The 24,703-nt window shown below is 35.3% G+C and overlaps 1 protein-coding gene across 3 annotated transcripts in view; it reads right to left on the reverse strand.

Moving 5' to 3' along the window:
- LOC135205303 (serine/arginine repetitive matrix protein 2-like) overlaps positions 1-24,703 on the reverse strand; it is a 140,390-nt gene that overhangs the window by 46,634 nt on the left and 69,053 nt on the right. For all 3 annotated transcript variants that reach the window (XM_064235724.1, XM_064235722.1, XM_064235723.1), the window contains exon 4: positions 11,654-11,704. In XM_064235724.1, the coding sequence (XP_064091794.1) occupies positions 11,654-11,704 (51 nt within the window). The remainder of the gene's footprint in view (positions 1-11,653; positions 11,705-24,703) is intronic.

Below are 24,703 nucleotides of genomic sequence, written 5' to 3' on the forward strand. Positions count from 1 at the left end.
TATGTTTTCTTTTATTTCTAAGGTGTGGATTTCATAGCCAAAGCTTAAGCAAGTCCGACATTGAATTCCTTTTCGAAACTACGTCACAAACAAACTTTTTTTTCCTATGATCAATAAATAGAAAAAGAAACAAGGCCTGATCTAACCTCCAGCTTACTCGAGGTGCGTGCTAAAATCTATGGTCAAGTAGAGCGTTGTGTCACCAACGAAAATTAAAATAAATACGCTATATTTTATTAGAAATAATTGTTATGTACTGTTTAATATGCACACTGTTTACTTTTTGCGTTTTCATTCTAATAAATAAATCATAAATATCCTACCCTAAAATTGCTGTATTTTTAACTCAATGCGAAACACCTTTTTCAGATCTTTTTAGGCTTTCTTACCCTGCTAACAAGAACAACAGCAACAACAACCAACAACAAAAACAAAGTTGTTTGTAGGCTTACTCACCGAGTAAACAAAAACTTTATTTGAATGTTGATCTGGTATAATCATAAGGACCAGAAGGACTGTCAAACTATCAAGTGATGACCAAAAGCCTATTTTGAAGCTTCCATTGCCCAGGCGCTGACCAATGCATCCGAAATCTTCGTCATTTATGTCTTTCCATATTGACTTATTTTTACCTTATAAATCAAGAGACGTTTCTGTCAATTCCAAAAGGGACAAGTTGATTTCCATTTTTTTTTTTTTTTTTTACTGTAAAAGAAAACTACTGAGAAAGCTATCTGTCCGTCCGCACTTTTTCTGTCCGCCCACAGATCTGAAGATGTACTGAGGCTAGAGGGCTGCAAATTGGTACATTGATCATCCGCCCGCCAATCATCAAACATACTAAATTACAGCCATCTAGCCTCAGTAGTTTTAATTCTATTGAAGGTTAAGTTAGCCATGACCGTCGTCTGGCACCGCTATAGGTGCCGACTACACAGGTCTCCACCTGGCCGTGGCTGAGAGGTTCATTGGCCGTGGCTTAAAGTTTCATACAGCATTATACGCTGTACAGAAAACTCGATTGCGCCGATTTTTTTTTTTTTTTTTTTTTTTTTGTGGAGCTGGCGAGAGAGCTGCACTTCTATGTACTCGACAGACTATATTTAGAACTGATTAACTTTTACATGGAGTATTGTTTTTCTTTATAGTGAGGCTTCCCACGCACTCTCTTCTTCTTGGTAAAGTGAAAATTAAAGGCTACTCGTCCACTAAATAACCCGGCTCTTAATTCCAAGGTTGCTTCCCTCTGCTTATTACCTTTGCCCACGAGGTTATGTTCTCTGGTTAGGTCTGTTTGTCTGCTTGTTAGTAGGATTACGTAAAAAAACTGACGTGTGAAATCTTACGAAAACTTGACCGAATGTTGATATACATACACCATTGTGGACATTACTCTCGAGACATTCTTGATCGTATTCTTACTCCGCTGTCGTCTTCGTATACGCCCTGCTTCGGAAATATCAAGTTCGCGGGTCTGACATCCTAAATCATCCTTCGTCTTACTTATTTACAGAGCGGGGAATTCTCTAATGTCCTCTGTGTTTCATGAATAGTTGACAGACTTCTCATGGTTTAAGAAGAGAAGTCCATGAATTCGAGCTTATTATGTGCGGGCATGTCTGCCTTGGCCTCCTCACTATAAAAAGTTTTTAAACTTTGCAAACAGTCGTTTACCGTCGACAGAAACAAACCACACTCAAGTGTCAGACAGCGTTAGGCAGATTACACTAAATTGGTCTCTCTTCGTTATATACACACATCAAACTAAGCTTCTGAAAAACTTTGGAAATAATTGTCACTCTTAGAAACGTCAAATTTTCTCTACTCACACAAACCAAGCTTGAAGCTTTGAAGCAAAACAGTCTCCCTTCTACGTGCATGACTAGAACTCACTTTTTGAGAATTTTCCTCGTCCTCACGCGCGCACAAGCTGGACACGTTTTCATTTAGCACGCAAACTAGAGAGTCTTTCTTATAAACATTGTAGACCACACACACACACACACATAACGTATATATATATATATATATATATATATATATATATATATATATATATATATATATATATATATATATATATTGAATCACGAAAAGGGAAAACAAAGTTACAGCCACGAAGCAAAGAGCCCGACAACGAGATGCTAAGTACTTTCGTCTTATTGCCAAGACATGGTTATTATACAGCCTATGGTTACAGCAACTGTCTTGGTAATAAGACGAAAGTACCTAGCATCTCTAGTGTTTACATTTTCCTTCGTAGCTGTAACTTTGTTCATATATGTATATGCAAACCTTTATTCAGTGAGTATTTAGGGGTGAGGCTGCTGCCCCTATACTCTTATCTACCCGGTCTATGTTCAGTCACAGTGAACCAACTTCCAGGCACATAATTCACTGTTCTATCAACAGAGGCACAAAGGACTTTTCAGACAACGGGCTTAAAATTATTTTTCCCCCTTGTTGGTAAAGATACCTTTACTATTTCCGCTCGATAACTACCCAACCCTCTCTCTCTCTCCTCTCTCTCTCTCTCTCTCTCTCTCTCTCTCTCTCTCTTGGGAGTGAGAACAGGTGGTCAGTGAGTCTACCTCCTTCGCCAAATTTACTGAATTACTCCTTTTTTTTATTCCTTCTACTTGACTTTGTCGTCTTATAGGATTAAAAAAAGGCCATGGGTATTTCGTCTTTTGAGTTCTCTTGTTTATTTATTTTTTATCCTGTTTTAATTTCATGAATTTATCTCTCGTTTGAGCTATTTATCCGATTAATTTAATACTGATTTTATGATTAAATTTACAGTTTTATCCGGTGAGTATAATATTGAAATTATTATATTTTCCATTTTATCAGGTATATTTATTTTTGAACATACGATTACATTTTTCCTTTTTATCAATTAATTTTATTTTTCATTTTTTATTAATTTTTTTCACTTTTTCAGGTGAATTCTTTTCTGATTTTATGATTAAATTCACCTTTTTATCCTGAGAATATATTATCGAATTTATGATTATATTATCCATTTGTCGGCTAAATTTATTACTGAACATATGTTTACATTTTTCCTTTTAATCAATTAATATAATTTTTTTTATTTTAAATGTAAAGCTTTTATTAGTATAAGTTTATTTTATTTCTAATTTTATTATTCAATTTTCCCTTTTATCCGATGAATGCATCGCTGATTTTAAGAATCTATTTCCCCTCTTTCAGGTAAATTTATCACTGAATTCATAAGGAAATTTGTGTTTGTTGTAAAATTTAAATTTATGATTTGTTTCTTCCTTTGAGAATAGAACGTATAAGTGAGTGTATGTGGCTGTATGCATGTGTATAAATGTTACTAAACTACTTCCAATAGAAGGAAGTGACTTCGGAGACAACATATAATGAAATCTGCTGTGTGTGTAAAGTTAGAGTCGCTGAATATTATCATTATTCATAAAAAAAGTCCTGAGGAATTTTTACCACATCCTCGTTCTATCCAACTCCCAAGCGAGAGGCAGATGACGCCATAAAGGAAAAAAAATCATGAAGAACAGTCCGTGATAACAGACCCGCTATTCGTATCTACGGTAACCGTAGCGGACCTGTTTAAAACCTTCTGGGGCAAACTGTTTCTCATCACACATCACGACGGGAGGAGAGAGAGAGAGAGAGAGAGATAGAGAGAGGAGAGAGAGAGAGAGAGACGAAGAGAGAGAAATAAGATCTTAAATATATATGTATATATACTATATATCTGTATATATGAATAATAGTATATATATATATTTATATATTATATAATTATATATTTTTTTTATATATATATATATATTCTAATTCTCTCTCTCTCTCTCTCTCTCTCTCTCTCTCTCTCTGTATATATACCATATATATATATATATATATATATATATATATATATATATATATATATATATATATATATATATATATACAGAGAGAGAGAGAGAGAGAGAGAGAATTAGTAAGAAATAAGAGAGAGAGAGAGAGAGAGAGAGAGAGAGAGAGGTGAAACCCGTTAGAAGAAAACGTGTCCGGAATGTGTTCCGTAAATCGTTCATCGCAATCCACCGCGTAAGATTGCCCGCGCGCGCGTGCACACGCAAACTCGCTGACTGCTGAGTGAGTACCCGGTGTTGTGCGGAAGGCGAAACGGATGTGCCATTTTAGCCGTTATTTTCTATTACAGGTCTCATTGTGACTCATTGGTGCCATATTCCAAAGGTTGGCAAGAATTTTTTGACGATCACTTTTTTTTTTTTTTTTTTTCTTTTGGGGGGGGCGGTTTTTGTTTGGCGGTTGCTTAGCTCCATGCCCTTGCCGCCGAAGATGGTGAATGGGTTACAATGAGGACCGAAAGTCAAGCAGTGATGTTGTTTATACTTTACCCAGGTTTATTATGTGTCGCAATTTGTAATGCCAGTATATATTTTTTACATCAGTCAGACATAAAAGGCAAGAGACCTAGTTTTTGCGAATTTACATACATCATGTAAATACATAAACGCACATACAGCCACAAATACATAAATACAGTACACACACACACACACACGCACACACACACACACACACACACACACACACACACCACATATATATATATATATATATATATATATATATATAATATATATATTATATATATATATTAACAGGACCTCATATCAGCTAGTGCACAGAACAACTGTGTAAGTGATAAAGTTCATATATATATATATATATATATATATATATATATATATATATATATATATATATATATATATATATAACATAAAACCCACCAACCATTTAAATCCTAATTGGTCCAACTGAAAAGTCTTGGCATAAACCAATCATCGTAATGCCCACGTCGTCGTCTTAAGACATCCATTTAAGGGGAGTCGAGTACAAACAAGTACTTGCATAATAATTAGGTGTACTGGTATCAGTGAACAATCACAGCAGCTTTGCTCATTAGTATTGCGATGATGCGACTGAAGAAGTAAGCCGTGAGATTTTATATACTGGCACCTTCACGTATGGCCAAGAGGGGAGGGGTCATTGATAACCTAATATATATATATATATATATATATAGATATATATATATATATATATATATATATATATATATATATATATATATATATAATATATATATATATATGTGTGTGTGTGTGTGTGTGTGTGTGTGTGTGTGTGTGTGTGTGTGTGTACATAAAAGTTTTTGACGGAAAACTTTTCCGAAACCGACTACGTTGAAGAGAATGTCCTCAACAAAGAAAGATATTCTATCATACATCTACAAAAAGAGAAAGTCTTAGAGATGAACAAACTTGAATAAAAAATTCTCATAACTCTTAGACTTTATAGAGAGTGACTTTTAGGAAACAATAATCTGATACTTATAAAGAACAGCGAACATCCAACAGTGATACAATACTTTTGGGAAAAGCATGAGAGCTCTAGAAAGTATTGTCTCAAAAGATGAAAAAGTGATAAAAAGCTACGGAGGTAATTTAAGTCCTTAAAAAAGTTCTTTAAAAATTCCTTAGGGAATATTTAAGGCTTTTGGACAGATAAGCACAACAAATATTAGTTCAAAAAACTTAGAAATGCTTGTCTCTGGAAGTGTTAACGTTGTTTTTTTTTTCTTCCTTTCTTTAATAAAAAAAAGATTGGTCTCTGAAGAAATGTTGGTCCTCAGCTAAGAGAGGTTTCAGACTTTCGTTTCTAGGAAAAAAATCCTTAGAGATATAATATTAAGGCAAAAATATTTTAAAATTTAGTTGACATGAAGAAAAAGTTCAGATTTGTATGGTATTTGGGAAGAAATTTATTAATTAAAAAAAACAACGAAACTAATCTTAAGATATGTAAGTCTATATGAAAAACAAACTTAGAATGACTGTTTTTATGGTTGTCCATAGTTTTTGTTCATAAAGACTCACATATCTCATGGTTAGTTTCATGGTTTTGCATTCAGGAACAGAGGTCATTTCGTAGACACGGTTCTTTTGCGGTAAACACATTGAATTATTTTTTAAGAAAAACAAATCCTCTTCAATGTTGATTTCGTAGAGGCAAAATCGAAATGAAATCGAGAGAGGACGAGAGCCGAAGTAGCGCTGGAAGGGTTGGGTAGCAGATCCAGGGGTCCTGGTTAGATCCTTGTGTCAACAATGTCTCCATCCAGCCGGCCCACCCACGTCCTGACGTTGCTGCCTTTTAGGGAGGCCTTCGCCTACCCACACGCACACACACCCCACCCACGCCCCTCTCGCTCTCGTATACAGACGGGTACCTTCACTACCAAGGAGAACCCAATACACGCCCATCATGGCACGTAACCTGTACCAAGACTGAGTTCACATGCTTCGAAACGTATATATATATCGGATTCGTTTTCATGCTTCGTAGCCTGTTCTCCGGCAACCTATTCATACTCTGTTAACTATTTTGCTTTCGTGCTTTGTAATGTAAGTCTTCCCTCCGTCTTTATGTTCCTTCACCTTTGCACCGGCTCCATTTTTGCTTACTCGGGAAGTAAGCCTACAAACTACTTCTATAGAAGAGCCTGAAAAGGTCTGAAAAAAGTGTTCCGCCTTGAGTTAAAGATACAGGAATTTTAAGATAAGATATTTATGATTTATTAATAGAATGAAAATGTGAAAAATAAATAACGTGCATGTTAAACAGTACAGAACAATCATTGCTAATAAGATATATCTTATTTATCTTAATTTTCGTTGGTGAAACAACGCTCTGTTTGACCGTAGATTTTAGCACTTGCCCCGAGTAAGCTGGAGGTCCAATCAAGCCTTGTTTTCATTTCATAACCAATTCTCGGAGCCCTTTCTATGATTCGTTACCTTTTCTTCGGCTCCTTGTTCATGATTCTTAACTTATTGCTCCGCTCCATTTTCATTTTTCGTAGCCTATTCCTCGGCTTGATTTCGTGTATCATAACCTATTCCTTGGCTCCATTTTCCTGTTTAACAGCTTCTTCCTTCGCTCCACTTGCATTTTCCGTAACCCATTCCTTGGCTCAAGTTTCGTGGACTTTTCCTGGCGTCTTCCTTGGCTCCCTCTTCATATTTCGTAACTTATTCCTCAGCTCCATTTTCCTATTTCGTTACCTATTCCTTGGCTCCATTTTCGTGTCTCCTAACTTATTCCTTGGCTCCACTCGCCACTATTTTCATGCTCATAACATTCCTTTGATCTATTTTCACGCTCTGTAACCTATTCCTTGGTTACATTTTTATGTTTTATAACCTATTCCTCAGCTCCATTATCATGCTTTGTAACCCTTTACTCGGATATTTTTTTAAGCTTTGTAACCCTCTACACAGATTCATTTCATGATATGTAACCCTTTACTTGGAGCCATTTAATCCTTTGTAACCCTTTACTTGTATTCATTTGATGCCTTGTAACCCTTTATTTGGATCCATCTATTCGTCAGCTCCATTTTCATGCCGGGTAACCATTTATTCAGATGCATTTAATGCTTTGTAGCCCTTTACTTGGATTCATTTTCATGCTTTGTAGCCCTTTACTTGGATCCATTTTCATGCTTTGTAGCCCTTTACTTGGATCCATTTTCATGCTTTGAAACCCTTTACTTGGATCCATTTTCATGCTTTGTAACCTTTTATGCAGATCCATTTAATGGTTTGTGACCCTTTACCCGGCTCTATTTTCATGCTTTGTACCCCTTTACTCGGATCAATTTTCACGCTTTGTAACCCTTCGCTCGGATCCATTTTCAATATTTGTAACCCTTCACTCGGATCCATTTTCAAACTTTGTAACCCTTTACGTGGCCTATTTCCCCGCTCCATTTTCCGGCTTTGTAGCCTATTTAATTCCCTCAATCCATTTTCGTGTTTTGTAACCTGTTCCTCGGTTCCATTTTCATTTTTTGCAAGTTATTCCTTGGCTCTATTTTCTTGTTTTGTATGATATTCCTTTCATCTCTCATTACCCATTCCCTTGCGCCATTTTCTTTTCTTTTTTCACATCCAGTTCCTTTGTCAATTTTCATGTTTCTAAGCTTATTTCTATTTCCTGCAATAACCTACTTCTTGGCTCCATTTCATGTTTCGTAACTTATTCTTTGGCCACGTATTCATGCTTCGTAACCTATTCCAAGATCAAGATCTGTAACTTACAAATCGCTCCATGATCAAGATCCATAACCTACATGTCGCCTCCGTTTCCACAAACTTTGTACACTATAACCTTGCTCCATGATCAAGATCCATAACCTACAAATCCCCTCCGTTTCCACAAGCTTCATAAACTATAACCTTGCGATTTGTAGGTTATACATCAAGATCTGTAACCTACAAATCACCTCCGTTTCCAAAAGCTTTATAGTCTATAACCTTGCTCCATGATCAAGATCCATAACCTACAAATCCCCTCCGTTTCCTCAAGCTTTATAATGTATAACTTGCGATTTGTAGGTTACAGATCAAGATCTGTGACCTACATATCGCCTCCGTTTCCACAAGCTTTATAATCTATAACCTTGCGATTTGTAGGTTACAGATCAAGATCTGTAACCTACAATTCCAAGCTACAACTCGGCTCCGGGTTTTCCTCGCAAAAGCGTCAACTTCTCTGCGAGTTCTTTTGACTTATGGGCTGGATTTTAGGCTTATGAATATGGAGCTGATGGGTTCCAGGTGGACTCCGGGACTACAAACTTCTCTACACGAGCCTTTTTAGGTCTCTTAGAATGGCATCTTTTGGTTTTCTCTTCTGTAGATGGGCAGTAATGGATGGGTTGTGTTAATAAGATTTGGGATTGATGTCCCGTTTGGTATTTCATGATAGATTTAGTGGGAGGTATACATACACACGCAAACACACACACACACACATGCATATATATGTGTGTGTTTTTGAGTAGGTATTTAAGTATGTATATGCTCAAAAAACACAAAAAAACGCGTGATTCTGCATAAGAGAAGACCAGAGGGAAATATCAGAAAACAACTCGGTACCAAGTGTACTCAAAGTCGTTCAGTCACTGCCCAGACATAGTTTATACATATATATATATATATATATATATATATATATATTATATATATATATATATATATATATATATATATAGGGAGAGAGAGAGAGAGGAGAGAGAGAGAGAGAGATACTATATCAATATAGTATTTTACAATTAAGTCTTTGACCTCAAGAAATTTCTACACACATTTCTACCTTGAATAACGAATAAGGACTTTTTTCCCCTTGGAAACTCAATAAAGATCGATGCAAGATCTGACGAAGGAAATCTGTTCAAAAACGATTTACAAAGATCCATGGTTTATCTGACAAAAAAGGAACACTTTCTCATGAATGACCTACGAACCTATCCGTCGAGGTAAATCTTTTCGTATACGATCTCCAAAGATGCAAGAGAGATCTGGTACGGAATATCTTTTCAAAAACGATCTACAGAAAATCCGACATTTCTATGAATGATCTCCGAAGCGCAAAGGGAAATCTTTTCCACCTGAGATCTGCGAAGCTCCGCCTAAGATCTATGAAAAATCTACGAAGCCGTTGCATCCACACAGGAGAAAGTGACCGGCCAACCTTGTCTCAAGTCAGGTTTGGCGGCTTCCATGTTATGATAGCGGTCGGCCTGGAAGGTCCCGCAGTACCCTGGGCCTCTTCCGTTACCCATGGGGGGCGGGGGGTGACGTGGGTGATGCCCACACGCGCCCCTACCACCCACAACCACCCCCTTGCTATTTCCCCCCTGGTGAGATGGTTTTCGATCTACAGAGGTTTATGAACTTTCGATTTTGTTTTGCTGTCTGTCGGTATAAAAGACCCATTGAAGCACTCTGGTCTGAGGTTGAGGACTATATTTGATGAGGGTGGAAGTTAGACTCCCGAAATATGGTTGTTAGCTTTAAACCAAAGTGTTTTAATGGGCCTTTCATTCTTGATATATATATATAATATATATATATATATATATATATATATATATATATATATAAAATATATATATATATATATATGATATTTATCACATCACCGTGATTCATATAAATCATTCGAGCTACAAATGTCCTTTAATATCTAATTCGCTCTACCTCGGAATTGATATATTTTCATATATGTACCGAGGGGGAATTATTATCAACTAAAAAATTCCCCCTCGGTACATATATGAAAATATATCAATTCCGAGGTAGAGCGAATTAGATATTAAAGGACATTTGTAGCTCGAATGATTTATATGAATCACGGTGATGTGATAAATATTCATAACAAGGCTGCGTGGGTCAAACGCTCGAATCGGCTAGTATGGTGGAGGGGGTTTCATATCGATTCTAATTACAAATACTACGAGATCGGCGTTGATTTGTAATGGTCAGAATCGATATAAACCTTTAGCCTCTCTGATAGCCGTTTCGGTAGCGTCACTGTCCGATCCTGATTTCGTTCCCCGTCCAACTGGACGGTGGTTCGATCCCATGGGGGTACGAAATTATTATCAACTAAAATATTCCCCCTCGGTACATATATGAAAATATATCAATTCCGAGGTAGAGCGAATTAGATATTAAAGGACATTTGTAGCTCGAATGATTTATATGAATCACGGTGATGTGATAAATATTCATATATATATATATATATATATATATATATATATATATATACGTATATATACATATGTTTGTGTATGTGCGTGAAAGTATGTAAGTATGCATGTGTGTAAGCATGTATTATAATCAATATATACATACGTCTCTACACAAACTAGAACAAAAGACCATAACTTGTTTTCAAAGTATCTCTTCAGCTGAAAAATGATTCTGCACAAAAGAGCTCTAAAATTTTCTCATGATTAAATAAAAAAAAAAAAAAAAAAACATGACAGAAACAGAAACCCCACTCGCTCTTAATGGAAACCCAAGTCTTCTCTGGCATCCCACCACATACACGACGTCAAACTCGTTTGCAGTGTGACATAATCCCGTGTCCCTTCGTGTTTGTGCTTCGCGTGATGTCACACGATTCCATTGACTGGCAACATTGGGCGATTTTGCCTCTGTATCTGGCTCCGAGTAGGTCATATCACTGCACAATTTCGTTTCGAAAAGATGTGGGACGAATAACTATGGTTGCCTGAGGCCGAGGTTAGTGGCAAGATGATGGGAGGTGCTGCTATCTTGCAGGACGTTTTATGACACCCTCTGCCATTTTGTCACACAAACAAGCTCACAGATGCGTACACAAAACGTTAGCAAGGTAAAGCCATCTCTCTCTGACTCTCTCTCAAACACACACACATACACACGACCTAAGGATACTACAACTCTCCGATAGCGAAAGATAATGATACCTGGATTTCGCTAAGTCCTCACTTCTCTCTCTCTCTCTCTCTCTCTCTCTCTCTCTCTCTCTCTCCTCCGTGGCATTTGCCTTTATTTATATGTATACATATATCTAAATATGAATATAAATACTAATGTATATATAGGCATGTGTATGTGTGTTTGTGTAAGTACACCACACAGAAATATACGAACACATAAACTTTCATTAAAGATGACGAACACAGACGCCAACATAAAACTTATATGAAAACCAGTTCACAATTTCATCTTCCAAAACTCACGGGGCTCAAAGAGCAGTGGCCAATCCTCCGCGCACTAGTTCCTTGCTTAACCTGAAAAAGGAAAGTAAATATTACAACAAGAAGAAGAAACGAAGATCATATGTAAATACGAACAGAATAGTGACGACAAGAAGACTGAGGAAAGTAAATATTCATCAAAACAATAATCAAAATAGGACTGAGAAGATTAGACTTTTAAAGAATAGTATTATGATTTGGAAAGCAAATGGCACAATATGAGAGGAAGTTGAAAATTTGAAGTTTTCAGGAAGATTTCCATGTATGAAAGCTGTATATATATATATATATATATATATATATATATATATATATATATATATATATATATATATATATATATATATATATATATATATATATATATATATATATATATATACATATATATATATATATATATATATATATATATATATATATATATATATATATTCTATGTATGTTTACAAATATTCATTTATATTTTTATGGTTACATTTCATGTTACACCACTCAATTCTCTTTCAAGTTGTTTCATTTGAACAATACACCATTTTGAATAATAATAATAATAATAATAATAATAATAATAATAATAATAATTAAAACTAGGGATTTTTTGAGGTGGATGCACACCATCAATGCTGCTTGAATGCCGGAGATAAATATACATTGTAGTTTTTTCTCGGAGTAAAATTTCATTTACACTTTCTCATTTCTTCCACCTGCTCTCTTGTTATTGCAAATTCATTCCCTCCTTCGAACTCGTCCTACGGCCTGGGTTTCCGTACTAACATTAGCCAAGCTTAATCAAGTCAAGATATAAATATACAAGTATGAAATGCACCTCTCGGTAGTCTTGGAATAATGCTGTATGAGCCGCGGTCCATGACTCTCATCCGTTGTTGCCATAAGCATGACCATGGCTAACTTCAACCTTAAATAAAATAAAAACTAGTGAGGCTAAAGGGCTGCAATTTGGTATGTTTCATGATTGAAGGTGGATGATCAACATTCCCATTTGCAGCCCTCTGGCCTGAGTAGCTTTTCAGATCTGAGGGCGGACAGAAAAAGAGCTGACGGACAGATAAGTATCCATCTCATTACTTTTCTTTTACACAAAACTAAAAACGCAGAATTTTACGTCGGGTTTCATGATCAAATAATTATGTACCTGTGTTGCATAGCGGTTGCTATAAGCGTCCTCGTGAGGCCGATTGTCTCCAAGGTGTGTGTGTGGTATTCTGGTTAAGAGACGGAGAGAGAGAGAGAGAGAGAGAGAGAGAGAGAGAGAGAGAGAGAGAGAGAGAGGTCTCATTAAGAGATAGGTGAGTGTTGCACTTTTAATATTTTTTTAGATAGGAGATAATGAGATGTAATTAAGAGTCAAGTGAGTGAGTTCATTACATATTTTAGTTCGATGACTGACTGACTGACAGACAAGCAGAGGGGTAATTAAGAAACTGGTAAGAGTGTACATCAATGAGAGAGAGAGAGAGAGAGAGAGAGAGATGTAATTAAAAGATAGATTAGCTTGTCTGTTCGGTGCGCTGCTAAAGAGAGGAAAAACTAAGACGCACTAAGAAAGATTAGTGTAATTAACGACAATGTAAAAGCAGTATTTCATTACACAGACAGACAGACAGACAGATTAATACGAATTTAGAAGACAGATTACGTTGTCTACGTGGAGTTCATTAAAGGAAAAAAAAAACAAACAGGGACATCGATTAATATCATATGATTTCATAATCACACAACACGACCATGTCGATGTAGTTGAGTATAAATAATGGAGAGAGAGAGAGAGAGAGAGAGAGAGAGAGAGAGAGAGAGAGAGAGATTGAAAGTAAGTGAGAGAAAGATCTTTAAGAGAAAGGGATACCTAGAAATTTCAACAATTCGTCCCAGAGCAGATATCTCCCAGCTTTATAATCATAGATTTCATTCTACTTAAATTCTCTTCACTCCGAAGAAATAATACAAAAAATATCCTGAGACGTCCATTAGCGACCCTCCTTCCCCGGTATGCAAATTAGGCACTTCCGGTCATAAAGAAACACACACGTATGAATTTTCAAGACATAAAACTTAACGAGTTTCACGAGAATCTTCCTTCGGTGTGACTTACGTTCTCTTGTGTTAGTCAAATATGACTCTCTCTCCCTCTCTCTCTCTCTTCTCTCGTTCTCTCTCTCTCTCTCTTCTTCATACATACAATATATTATATAATATATATTAATATATATAATATATAATATATATATATATATATGTTATCTTATGAAATTATATATATATATATATATATGTTATAGTATTATATAATATATATTATATATTATATATGTGTGTGTATCTATAAATATATATATATATATATATATATATATATATCTATATATATATAGATACATATATATATATATATCTATAATAAATATATAATATAATAAATAATAGATAAATCCATATATATATATATATATATATATATATATAATAATATATATGTATGTATATACATATAGCTGTGTGTGAAAACACATAGATATATGTATATATATACATATTTATATATAGATACATACATATATATATATATATGACTGGTGAAAAAGTGTTTCTGTAACAACAGAATTCCATCAGATGGAATCGGCCTTAATAAAAGAGAAGCAGGTAATGAACATCTCAAAAGGGAATTGGACATCAGACATCGTCGACGCAGTGTTTCATTCAACCAACGCTTAAGAAGATTAAAGGAAGATTATCAGCGGGGGTGACCTAAATTGGCTTACTTGTGGACGAATCTCTTGTATAATATACCACCTTTTCTGTAAACTTTTCTCATTCATATACCTGAAGAGAGAGACAGCAGTCTCTGAAATATAGTACTTTTCTCTCTACATTTTGGTGTTTTTATGGGCTCCTTTATTAGATATATATATTATATATATTATATATATTACTATATATAATCTATACTATATATTATCTATATAGAATATGTTATATATGAGGTATTTATAATAATTAGCCGTATATAAGTAATTTCCTAAAACCAGAATTGACTTACTGACGAGTAAATTGCCGACTTAATTCGCGGCTGTTATGAAGTCTGAATAAATGGCGGAATTCTCCCAAAGAAAGAAAAAAAGCTACATTAGCGGTCGACGAGGATTCCAGAATTGTGACTAAACCGCAAATATCTTCCCAGTCCCCCACCACCGCCCGCGACTCACTCACTCGCTCCCAAGGCATCACAAAGAACCGGAGTGTTTCGTTCACCCAGACGACCGTTTTAGAAGAGCTGGGACGTGAGAAGAGCGAAAGAAACGCGACGCAAGGTTGTGGGAAAAATCCTTCAGGCAGGACAAAGACTTGTCAAGTGTTTAAGGTCGATCATCTTTACTCGTAATGAGATTTAGTTCGAGAAACACTACTACGACGAGCCAGAGGTTTTTTTAGCGTGACGCGGATGGGGAGGGCGATTTCAAGGTATGGCCCTCTCTCTCTCTCTCTCTCTCTCTCCGAGAAACCTTTCACCGCTCTTTTTCTTATTTCTTATTCTCTTTTGCATGGATAAGAATGAGAGAGAAGAGGGATACATAGAGATAGATTAACAATACGTTCCAGCCATGAAACACTACGGAAGTTGGGATTAAGTGGACAAGGGACTTCATAGAATGTTAATTTTATTGTTTAGACATTTAATTTTTCTAGAATTATTATCTACAAGAGCATGAAACGATATATATTATATATATATATATATATATATATATATATATTATAATATATATATATATATATATATATATATATATGATCTACTATATGAGAGATAGAGAGACGAGAGAGAGAGAGAGAGAGAGAGGTACCGAAAAGTAGTTCAAAAGAAAATAAATTCCCATTGATAAAGGATCTGAATTCCACCTGACACAAATAGATTACTACAACTATGCTACGACTATACAATTGGTAGCAGTAAGGCGTAACGACTCTCTCTCTCTCTCTCTCTCTCTCTCTCTCTCTCTCTCTCTCTCTCTCTAAAAAAAGCCTTTAAATCGTTTAAAGGCCCAGAGGAAGAGAGAGAGGAGGCAATTCCAGCAATAAATAACCGCGATTACGTCGACAATTAAGCTGCTATGGAAGGCAGCAGAGCATCTACGCTGAAAACACTCTCCCCGGCCTTTCAGCTAACCATGCAGTGTGTCATTTGAAAACTACGATAAAAACGCGCGCATACCTTTCACGCAAATACTTTCGTATGACTTTTTTTTTTTGTTATTCTGCGCCCTTTTTTTTTCACTCACTTTCCCTACGCTGAAATTAACGCGCGACGGAATGTGGATTATGCGCGACAATCTCCGTGGAAAGTTGGGAGTTATGAAGGGGCCGCGCTTATATATTTCAACATTGTCCATCTGAGACAAAGGAAAATGTTTTTCTTTTTCTTTTAAGGTTTTTAATCCGACTTCTGTCCGATGACTCATGGTTTTTAGCGGACTTGAAAGGAAAGACAATGAGGTTTTATTAGAGTCGATGAGGAATTGGATTTGCGGTTATGGGCTCCGTTCGTTTTTCCTTTTTTTTTTCTTTTATTTTAGAGAGAGAGAGAGAGAGAGAGAGAGAGAGAGAGAGGTTGACTCGGGTTTTAGTTATATATAGGTCTCAAGTATGAATTAGATATTTATGTAAGAATTGTAGGTATGTATGTGTGAATATATATATATATATGATATATATATATCTATTTATGTATATATGTATGAATATGTATAATGTACATATATATTATACGTATATATATATATATACTATATATATATATATATTATATATTTATATATATATTATATATATATATATGTGTGTATATGTATATGTGTGTATATATATATATATATATATATATATATATACAATACATATATAGATATGTATATATGTACGTATATAAATTTATATATATACATATATGTGTGTATATAATATATATAAATATATGTATATATATATATATATATATCTATATATATATATATATATCTATATATATTCATAATTGCTAAGCCACAAATTCAGCTTAATTTCTAATAAGTTTCACCCAAAAGAAATTATGCACTGGCCAAGATTCGACAGTGACTTTCAGGACGGCACGGAAGGAGGCACTGTTACAATTGCCTTTGGGAATAAGTTATATTCTCTAGTCAATGTGAATTCCAAATTAAGCAATATTAGAGGCTAAGTGTTTGTGTATTTCTATATATATTTATATATATTCAAATACTGTAAAATATTTCCTTCAGTCGACGTAATTGCGGCTTCCCTCCCATATAGTAGAATAATAACTCTCTCTCTCTCTCTCTCTCTCTCTCTCTCTCTCTCTCTCTCTCTCTCTCGCTTTGATTGAACCGATACACACGACTGCTTATTGCCAGGAGTACTCAGAGAACAGATATAATTCCACAGCCGCTAGGTTTCGGAAAGTCATTGTAGAGAAGATGGAAAATAAATATCAGAGAGAGAGAGAGAGAGAGAGAGAGAGAGAGAGAGAGAGAGAGAGAGAAAGTTAAAAGGATAAAAAGTGAGGTGACGACAGAAGTAGAAAATAGAAAGTGAGACAAGTATGATAAGAAAGAAAGCATAAGTGAAATAAAAAGGGAATAAAGTAATTGAGATAAGTGACAAAAAAAAACGCGTTACAAAGCAACGAAAAACTAAACTACAGAGAGAAATGGAGTGAATAAATAAAAGAGAATCACCATTCAAAGGAGAGAAGCTTAAATGTTCATGGTTAACATGACAGAGACGGAAATATATAAGGGATGATTTGCGGACAAGAAAACGGAGGTAAATAAAGCGAGAGTGGAGAAAGAAAGAAATAAAAGAGGGTAGGGGAGCGAAAAATATAATCTTCACCTTCCCACGCGTCGGCTCGTGAGATTTCTCTCTCTCTCTCTCTCTCTCTCTCTCTCTCTCTCTCTCTCTTGTTCCTTCTTTCTTCTTCCCCATGTGGAGTTTCTCTATCCCTCTCTCTCTTTCTCTCTCCTGTTCCTCCTTTCTCTCTCTCTCTCTCTCTCTCTCTCTCTCTGGGCCTTGCCAGGCCCATCAGCGGCAAATGGTTTGAGACCACCTGATGGTTCATCGCACTTGTAGGAATGTAGCGACGAACTTGAGCCTTTTGGAGTTCGGTGGCAAAAGGGTGACCCTGAATTCATCTTCCGGCCTTTTTTTTTTTTTATCTCCTTGACTTTTATTTTAATCGTCTTTTAGCCATATCAGCATTTTATTGTGTGAGTATTTTTTCGTCTTTTTGGTATTTCAATGTTTAAGAGTATTCAGTGATTTGGTCATATTTTAGCCATATTATTTTTCTCTTATTTTAATTGTTTTAGCCATAGTATTTTATTTTTATTTTTAATGTTTAAGAATTTTCCATGGTTTTTCTGTCTTTTAGCCATATCAGTATTATTTTTCTTTCGTATTTTAATGATTGGGTATTCAATGCTGTGTTTTATTTTTATCCATGTTATATTTCACTATTATTTTTATTGTCTTTTATCCACATTAGTGTATATTTATTTTGTATTGCTAATGTTTTAAGAAATTTTTATGATTTTTCTATCTTTTAGCCATATCCGTATCCTATATTTTTTTCCATTTTCACGTTTAAGAGTATTCAATGATTTTATGTTTTAGCCATATTCTTTATTTCTCTTTCATTTTCATTGTTTTACCCATATTAGTATTTATGTTTTTTTTTAATGTTCAAGAAATTTTTGTGGCTTTTTCATCTGTTATATCTGGTGCTTGTGGAATTTTTTATTTTACTTTAATTGTCTTTTAGTCATATCATTAACTCATTTTGCGGTATTTAGGTACGGCTGACATTTTTTGTTTTATAGTGATTGTCTTTTGGCCACACCATGTTATTTTCTGTTTTTCAATAAGCTTGAGATTTTTCTGTTTTATTTTATTGTATTGTAGCCTTCTTACCACATTACATTCTGTATGCTTACTATCTTATACATTTTAAAATTAACTTTTTTTGTCTTTAATTCATGTAATTTTTTGTACAGTATTTAACTGGTTTTCGATGATTTTTAGAAGTACTTGAATGTATTTATCGCAATCGTGGGGTATATTATCTGTTATAATTGCCTGTTAGGCTTATTATTTCATTATTATTTTCCTCTCCTTATTTATTGAATTAAAGGAATGTTTTCGATCTATCTTAATTAGCCTTTTGATTATTTTCTTTATTTCATGTTTGTAATTGGTCGCTTCGATTTTTTTATCTTTAAGGATTTTGATATTCCTTTTGTGTGATATTTTATTCATTATTATCCCATTTTTGCTATTATAAGGCTTCTTCGTTTTTATTACTAGTATTTTCTCATATTGTGTAATATTCAAATTTTTTAATCTTTTGTAATTATTATTATTATTATTATTATTATTATTATTATTATTATTATTATTATTATTATTATTATTATTATTATTATTATTTATTTTTAGAACTCTCTTTTACATATACTGATATGACAAGTTCAATGATGGTCACCATTACAACTACCACTCCCAGTGGTATCCAAGCAACTTTTGACCACACCCACGGCATGCATTACTGGTTGCCCATCCAGGTACAGACCAGACCCACATTACTGAATTGAATTAAAATTAATATAGAATTTAGGCCAAAGGCCAAGCACTGGGACCAGTGAGGTCATTCAGGTTCGAAAGGTGTAACAGGAGGAAAACCTCAAAGCATTTGTAGGAAAAGGCTGAAGAAAGTAAGATGGAAGAAGGGGAATATGAAAGAAGGTAGAGTTAAAAAGGTAAGGAGTTGCAGCTACGGACCGAAGGCTCGCTGCAAAGTACCTTAAGTAATGCCTACAGTGCACCGCAAGAGGTGCACTGACGGCACTACCCTGCTACGGGAAGAACCGACGGCATGGAAAGGTAGTCACGTGTCTTTAGGTATTTTGCGTCAATATCAGACACATTACGGCGGTGAGACCCGTAATCGGCTGGGAAAATTCGACGGTAATGCCTCCGGAACTCTGTGTTTCTTTCCGTAAACGACCATCGCCTGTGACACGCCCGAAAGAGTAATGATGCCTTCGCTAGCTTTTTTTTTTTTTTCGTCCTTAAAATTACCTGCTGTACTTAAGAGGCAGAGGAAGTGAATACATAGAAATGGTTCACTACCACGTTTAAATCTATCTAATTTTGCAAGGTACTTATTTAGTCTTTTATCTTTCTTTTGGAGTGACTGAGATTTTCCGTACTTTTAAAATGACTGAATTTTGCCTTGCTTTTCAGCACTGTAAAATCACTTTATAGTTTTACCACGAATTTGTAATATAATCTGCCAGTTCTTGAGCATCGCGAAACTACGGAAGTTTTGCCAAGTGCTTGTTGAGTTCACCATAAACTTAGCGCAGCGAAATCGTCATAGTTGTACCGCGATGCTCGTGAACTTCATCATTTGTTGAAGAAAGTCAACTCGTTGTTTTGCCAGAAATTCTTGGATCTTGTCAATCTTTTCACTTGGTAAACTCTCCCTAACTTTGCCAAGTAGTTCTCATGGTTACTCATTCCTTAATCGAATAAAAATAGACACACTCAAACGTGCATAATGATTCTCAGTTTTAGTTGTCTGTAAAAGAAAACCATTGTGCCGGTTTTGTCTGTCCGTCCGCACTTTTTCCTGTTCGCCCTCAGATCTTAAACACTACTGAGGCTAGAGGGCTGCAAATTGGTAAGTTGTTTATCCGCCCTACAATCATCAAAATTACCAAATTGCAGCCTTTTAGCCTTCGCAGTTTTTATTTCATTTAAGGTTAAATTTAACCAGAATCATGCGTCTGGCAACGATATAAGCCAGGCCACCGCTCATGGGCCGCTGCTCATACAGCATTATACCGAGACCACCGAAAGATAGATCTATTTTTGGTGGCCTTGATTAAGCAATGTAGAGACATCGCGTTTCTTCGGCGCAGCATTTGTTTGTTTATTCATGCACGTGAGACTCAACCCTTTCCGGGCGTCGGCGGGTGTGTAGAGGCCCAGATCATTATGTGCTGGACAAAATCCGTTTCACCCACAGCCACATACTAATCAGCAGAACGCACAATGCCCCATTGATGGCGGGGATGATGATAATGACCGATATAAAAGGACTTCCACGTTGCCGCGAATATCAATCATGTCGCTGGATGCTCGCGAGCGATGCGGACGCCTACTTATTTTCCCAGCGCTCGGATGCATGCAAAGCTTCGCCTCTGAAGGCCATTAGGGTTGGTTAGTTTTGTTGCTTCTCGCAGTAATTGGTTCTGCCTTCGCTTTTACGGTTAATTATTTGTAGCGGTTACTGTAACAGTTATTTCTGCACTACTAATTTGGATTAGTGTTGATTACGGTAGCAGTTAGTTCGGTATGTTTCTGGAAGTGATTAGCGCTCTGTGCTTCGAATGTTAATTAGTGGTGGTTCCAGATGAAGTTAGTTTTCGACTGGGAGGGGGAGCTATAGTATTGGTTCTAGAGGCAGTTATGTCTATGAATGGATTAATTTTGAATTTCTAAATTAATTATCGGTAGTTGAAAAAGCGGATATTGCTGAAATATTGAGCCAACATGTATTAGCTTTGGAATCAGTCATTTCAGCCTTTTTTAAAGGCCAAAACATTTCTTGAAGCAGTTATCAACTGTTGTTGCTGTATTGAATGGTACTAGTTATCAACTTTGGAATCACTTTGCCCTGCACTTCTATTTTACGTAGCAACTGTTAGTTCTGAAATTTTGAAAACAATCGTTATTTAAAGGCAATGAATAGATCAGTATTACCTCTGTGCTTGAATCTGTTAATATTTACTTAAGAAAAAAAAGAAACACAGAGATAAATTAGCAGTTAGGTATCGCATTCATAATGTTTAATGAACACAGCGAATATAAAAAAAAACAATTTTAAAAATACAGAATGTACAAAGAAAATCCCAAACATGTTTCTTCGGATTATTGTCAGAAAAGGATGCCACTTCCATATATATATCCTGAATCTATGTTGTCTGCTACATCGGCAATTTGTTCTGCTATAAACATCTGATCATTCTGACTTTACAGGAAGTTTCCAATGTGATGCACATTCCATGCAGTAAATATTTGGTTTCAAGGTCATGAAGCTTGTTTACTGTGCAGAGGCGTGCGCGCACACTCACGCACGCACACACACACACACACACATATATATATATATTATTACTATCCTAATACGTTTTTCCTTGCATTTTAATACATTATTACCTATCTATTAACTTCTTAATTACTTTTTTAATAAGTGGGATCCATCCTGTCTGTATTTCCCTTTATTTCCTCTCACTTCTTCCTAGTGAACACCTTAATAGTCTTTGGAAGCTTAAAGAATTTCAAGTCAGTGGCCCCTTTGGTGGGGTTGTTCCATATGAATAGATTTCATCATCTCAATACATTCAGCTGTGTTCTTCTCATTACCGAAGATCAAATATCTCGATGTATTCCACGATGAAAACTAAGGAGAAACCACGGAGGAAGGAACTACAATCCTTAATTAGTCCAAATAGTTCCTCCCTCCATCAGGCCTCTTCTGGGGAACTTACTGACTAATCAGTTTAAGGGGAATTATACCGGACATATATCACACATGACTAGAATATTTACAATTAAATACGAGTTGATATGTTTAAAGGCGTTTGCAGCTATTACAGGATAACATAAAACAGTTGTCTGACACATATTTCACCGAACGGAAAAGGTAAACGATCCAATATGGATAAATAGGTAATTGTAGTTGTAAGAAGACCTAAGCCGATGATACACAATGTGTACTGATTTTTCATAGAAAGAAGAAAGAGTGGGTCTGCCTTGAACAGACCTATACTGTTATAAAAGTTATTGTTCTCGGTGTATTGAATACACGCAGTTTCTATTAAATTTCTCTCAATGAAATTGCTATTTCTGCATGAAAAGTTTGATTTAGACCGTCAAATGAACTTGGTTACCGATGGCACTGATCTGTAGCTATAGCTATAGTGTACTAATATATATATATATATATATGTGTGTGTGTGTGTGTGTGTGTGTGTGTAAATACATACATACATATCTCTTTTCCTTCAAGAACACGCCGCCCAGATTGATAAACTGTAACCCCGCCCCCTCTTTCTGTTCTTGTATATAAAGGCCTGTCAACTTCTTTTATATTCCTTGTGAACTTGAAAATATAGAATATACTGCGAAAGTATTAGTCCCAAGACCCTGTTTCACTTACCTTTCTAACGAGAATTTAAGAACACACACACATACACACACACACACACACACACACACACACACATATATATATATATATATATATATATATATATATATATATATATATATATATAATATACATATTAGTACACTATAGCTATAGCTATAGTGTCGATCGTATCGAAATCCAGCTAATGAACATCTCAAAAGGAGCATGGGATTCAGATACGATCGACAAGGTTTTCATTCAACCAACGCTTAAGAAGATTAAAGGAAGATTATCAGCGGGGGTGACCTAAATTGGCTTGCCTGTGGATGGACCTCTTGGTATAAATACCACCTTTTCTGTAAACTTTTCATCTACCTGAAGAGGAGAGACAGCAGTCTGTGAAATGTAGTACTTTTCTCTCTATATTTTGGTGTTTTCATGGGCTCTTTTATTAGATATTTTCATGGGCTCCTTTTATTATATATATAATATATATATATATATATTATATATATATATATATAATATATTTATTATATATGTATATATATATATATGTGTGTGTGTGTGTGTGTACATGTGTATGTGAGTGTGCAGAAATACACATGCTTTCCCTCCCAAACCATACCAGTACATTTCCGCTCCACTGGCTGCAACATTTAAGCATTTTCTGAAAATATTACAATACTACACTGAGGAATGTCAAGCCCATCCAATAGACGGAAATCTGTCTTGAGAAACTTATTTTCCGCTCAAGGTTACTTATCTATCTTTCTGCCTCTGCTCAGCCAGGCGTTAATTCAGCTGTTTAGGTGGAATGAGATTTTTGACAGTAATATGAATTCTCGTGTGATTCTCTACAACGTCCCACCTCAAAATCTGCGCCAAATAGCTGTTATCATTATTACTTATCCAATTTACACTTCGTTTGATTCTTTGTATTGAACAGACCACACTGAATTAAGAGTTATACTTTTGGGTTTTTTATATAGACTTTGTAAGTCTCGTGCGCGGTTGTATGATGTGTTTTATGATTTCTAACTTCTGCGTTTCTTTCCATAGCCAGTCGTCAATGATGTTTCGGTAGTTTTCTTTTTAGTACTATTATATGTAGTTTTTTAAATACTTTTTTATACAATCCATACTGTCTGTAGTGTTTTTTTAAATGGCTCTTTTTTTCATTTGTATGTTAAATTCTTTTTTACAGCTAACCAAAATTTAATTCTCAAATAACTGACTATACAACGGCACATCTTAAATTCTGTAGTTAAAAATTATTTGCTATACAACGGCCAATCTTAAATTCTGTAGTTAAAACGTTCTTGCTATACAACGGCACATCTTAAATTCTGTATTTAAAAATCATTTGCTATACAAGGGCGCATCTTACATTCTGCAGCGTTACAAAGTTCTTGCTATGCAACGGCACATCTTACATTCTGCAAAGTTCTTGCTATACAAAGGTCCATCTTAAATTCTGCAGTTACAAATTTCTCGCTATACAACGGCCTATCTTGAATTCTATCTCGAACGACTTAACCCTTCACACCATCCATAACTTACCTGCTGTGCCAACAATTAGCATTCTCAACAACTTTATGTTCTCATATGTCCTGAATGTCGTTTTCTTTATAACGGTCTTCCTAACTCTTGTCCAAAAACGTTCGATTGAATTGATATTCTTCCTGGTCGTGTTGTAGTAGATGCTGCAGACTGTCATTTTGAGTGGGGTTGCGTAATGCAACGAGCGACAAAGAGCC

This window comes from Macrobrachium nipponense, chromosome 49 (assembly GCF_015104395.2).
Source record: "Macrobrachium nipponense isolate FS-2020 chromosome 49, ASM1510439v2, whole genome shotgun sequence".
Taxonomy (NCBI): domain Eukaryota; kingdom Metazoa; phylum Arthropoda; class Malacostraca; order Decapoda; family Palaemonidae; genus Macrobrachium; species Macrobrachium nipponense.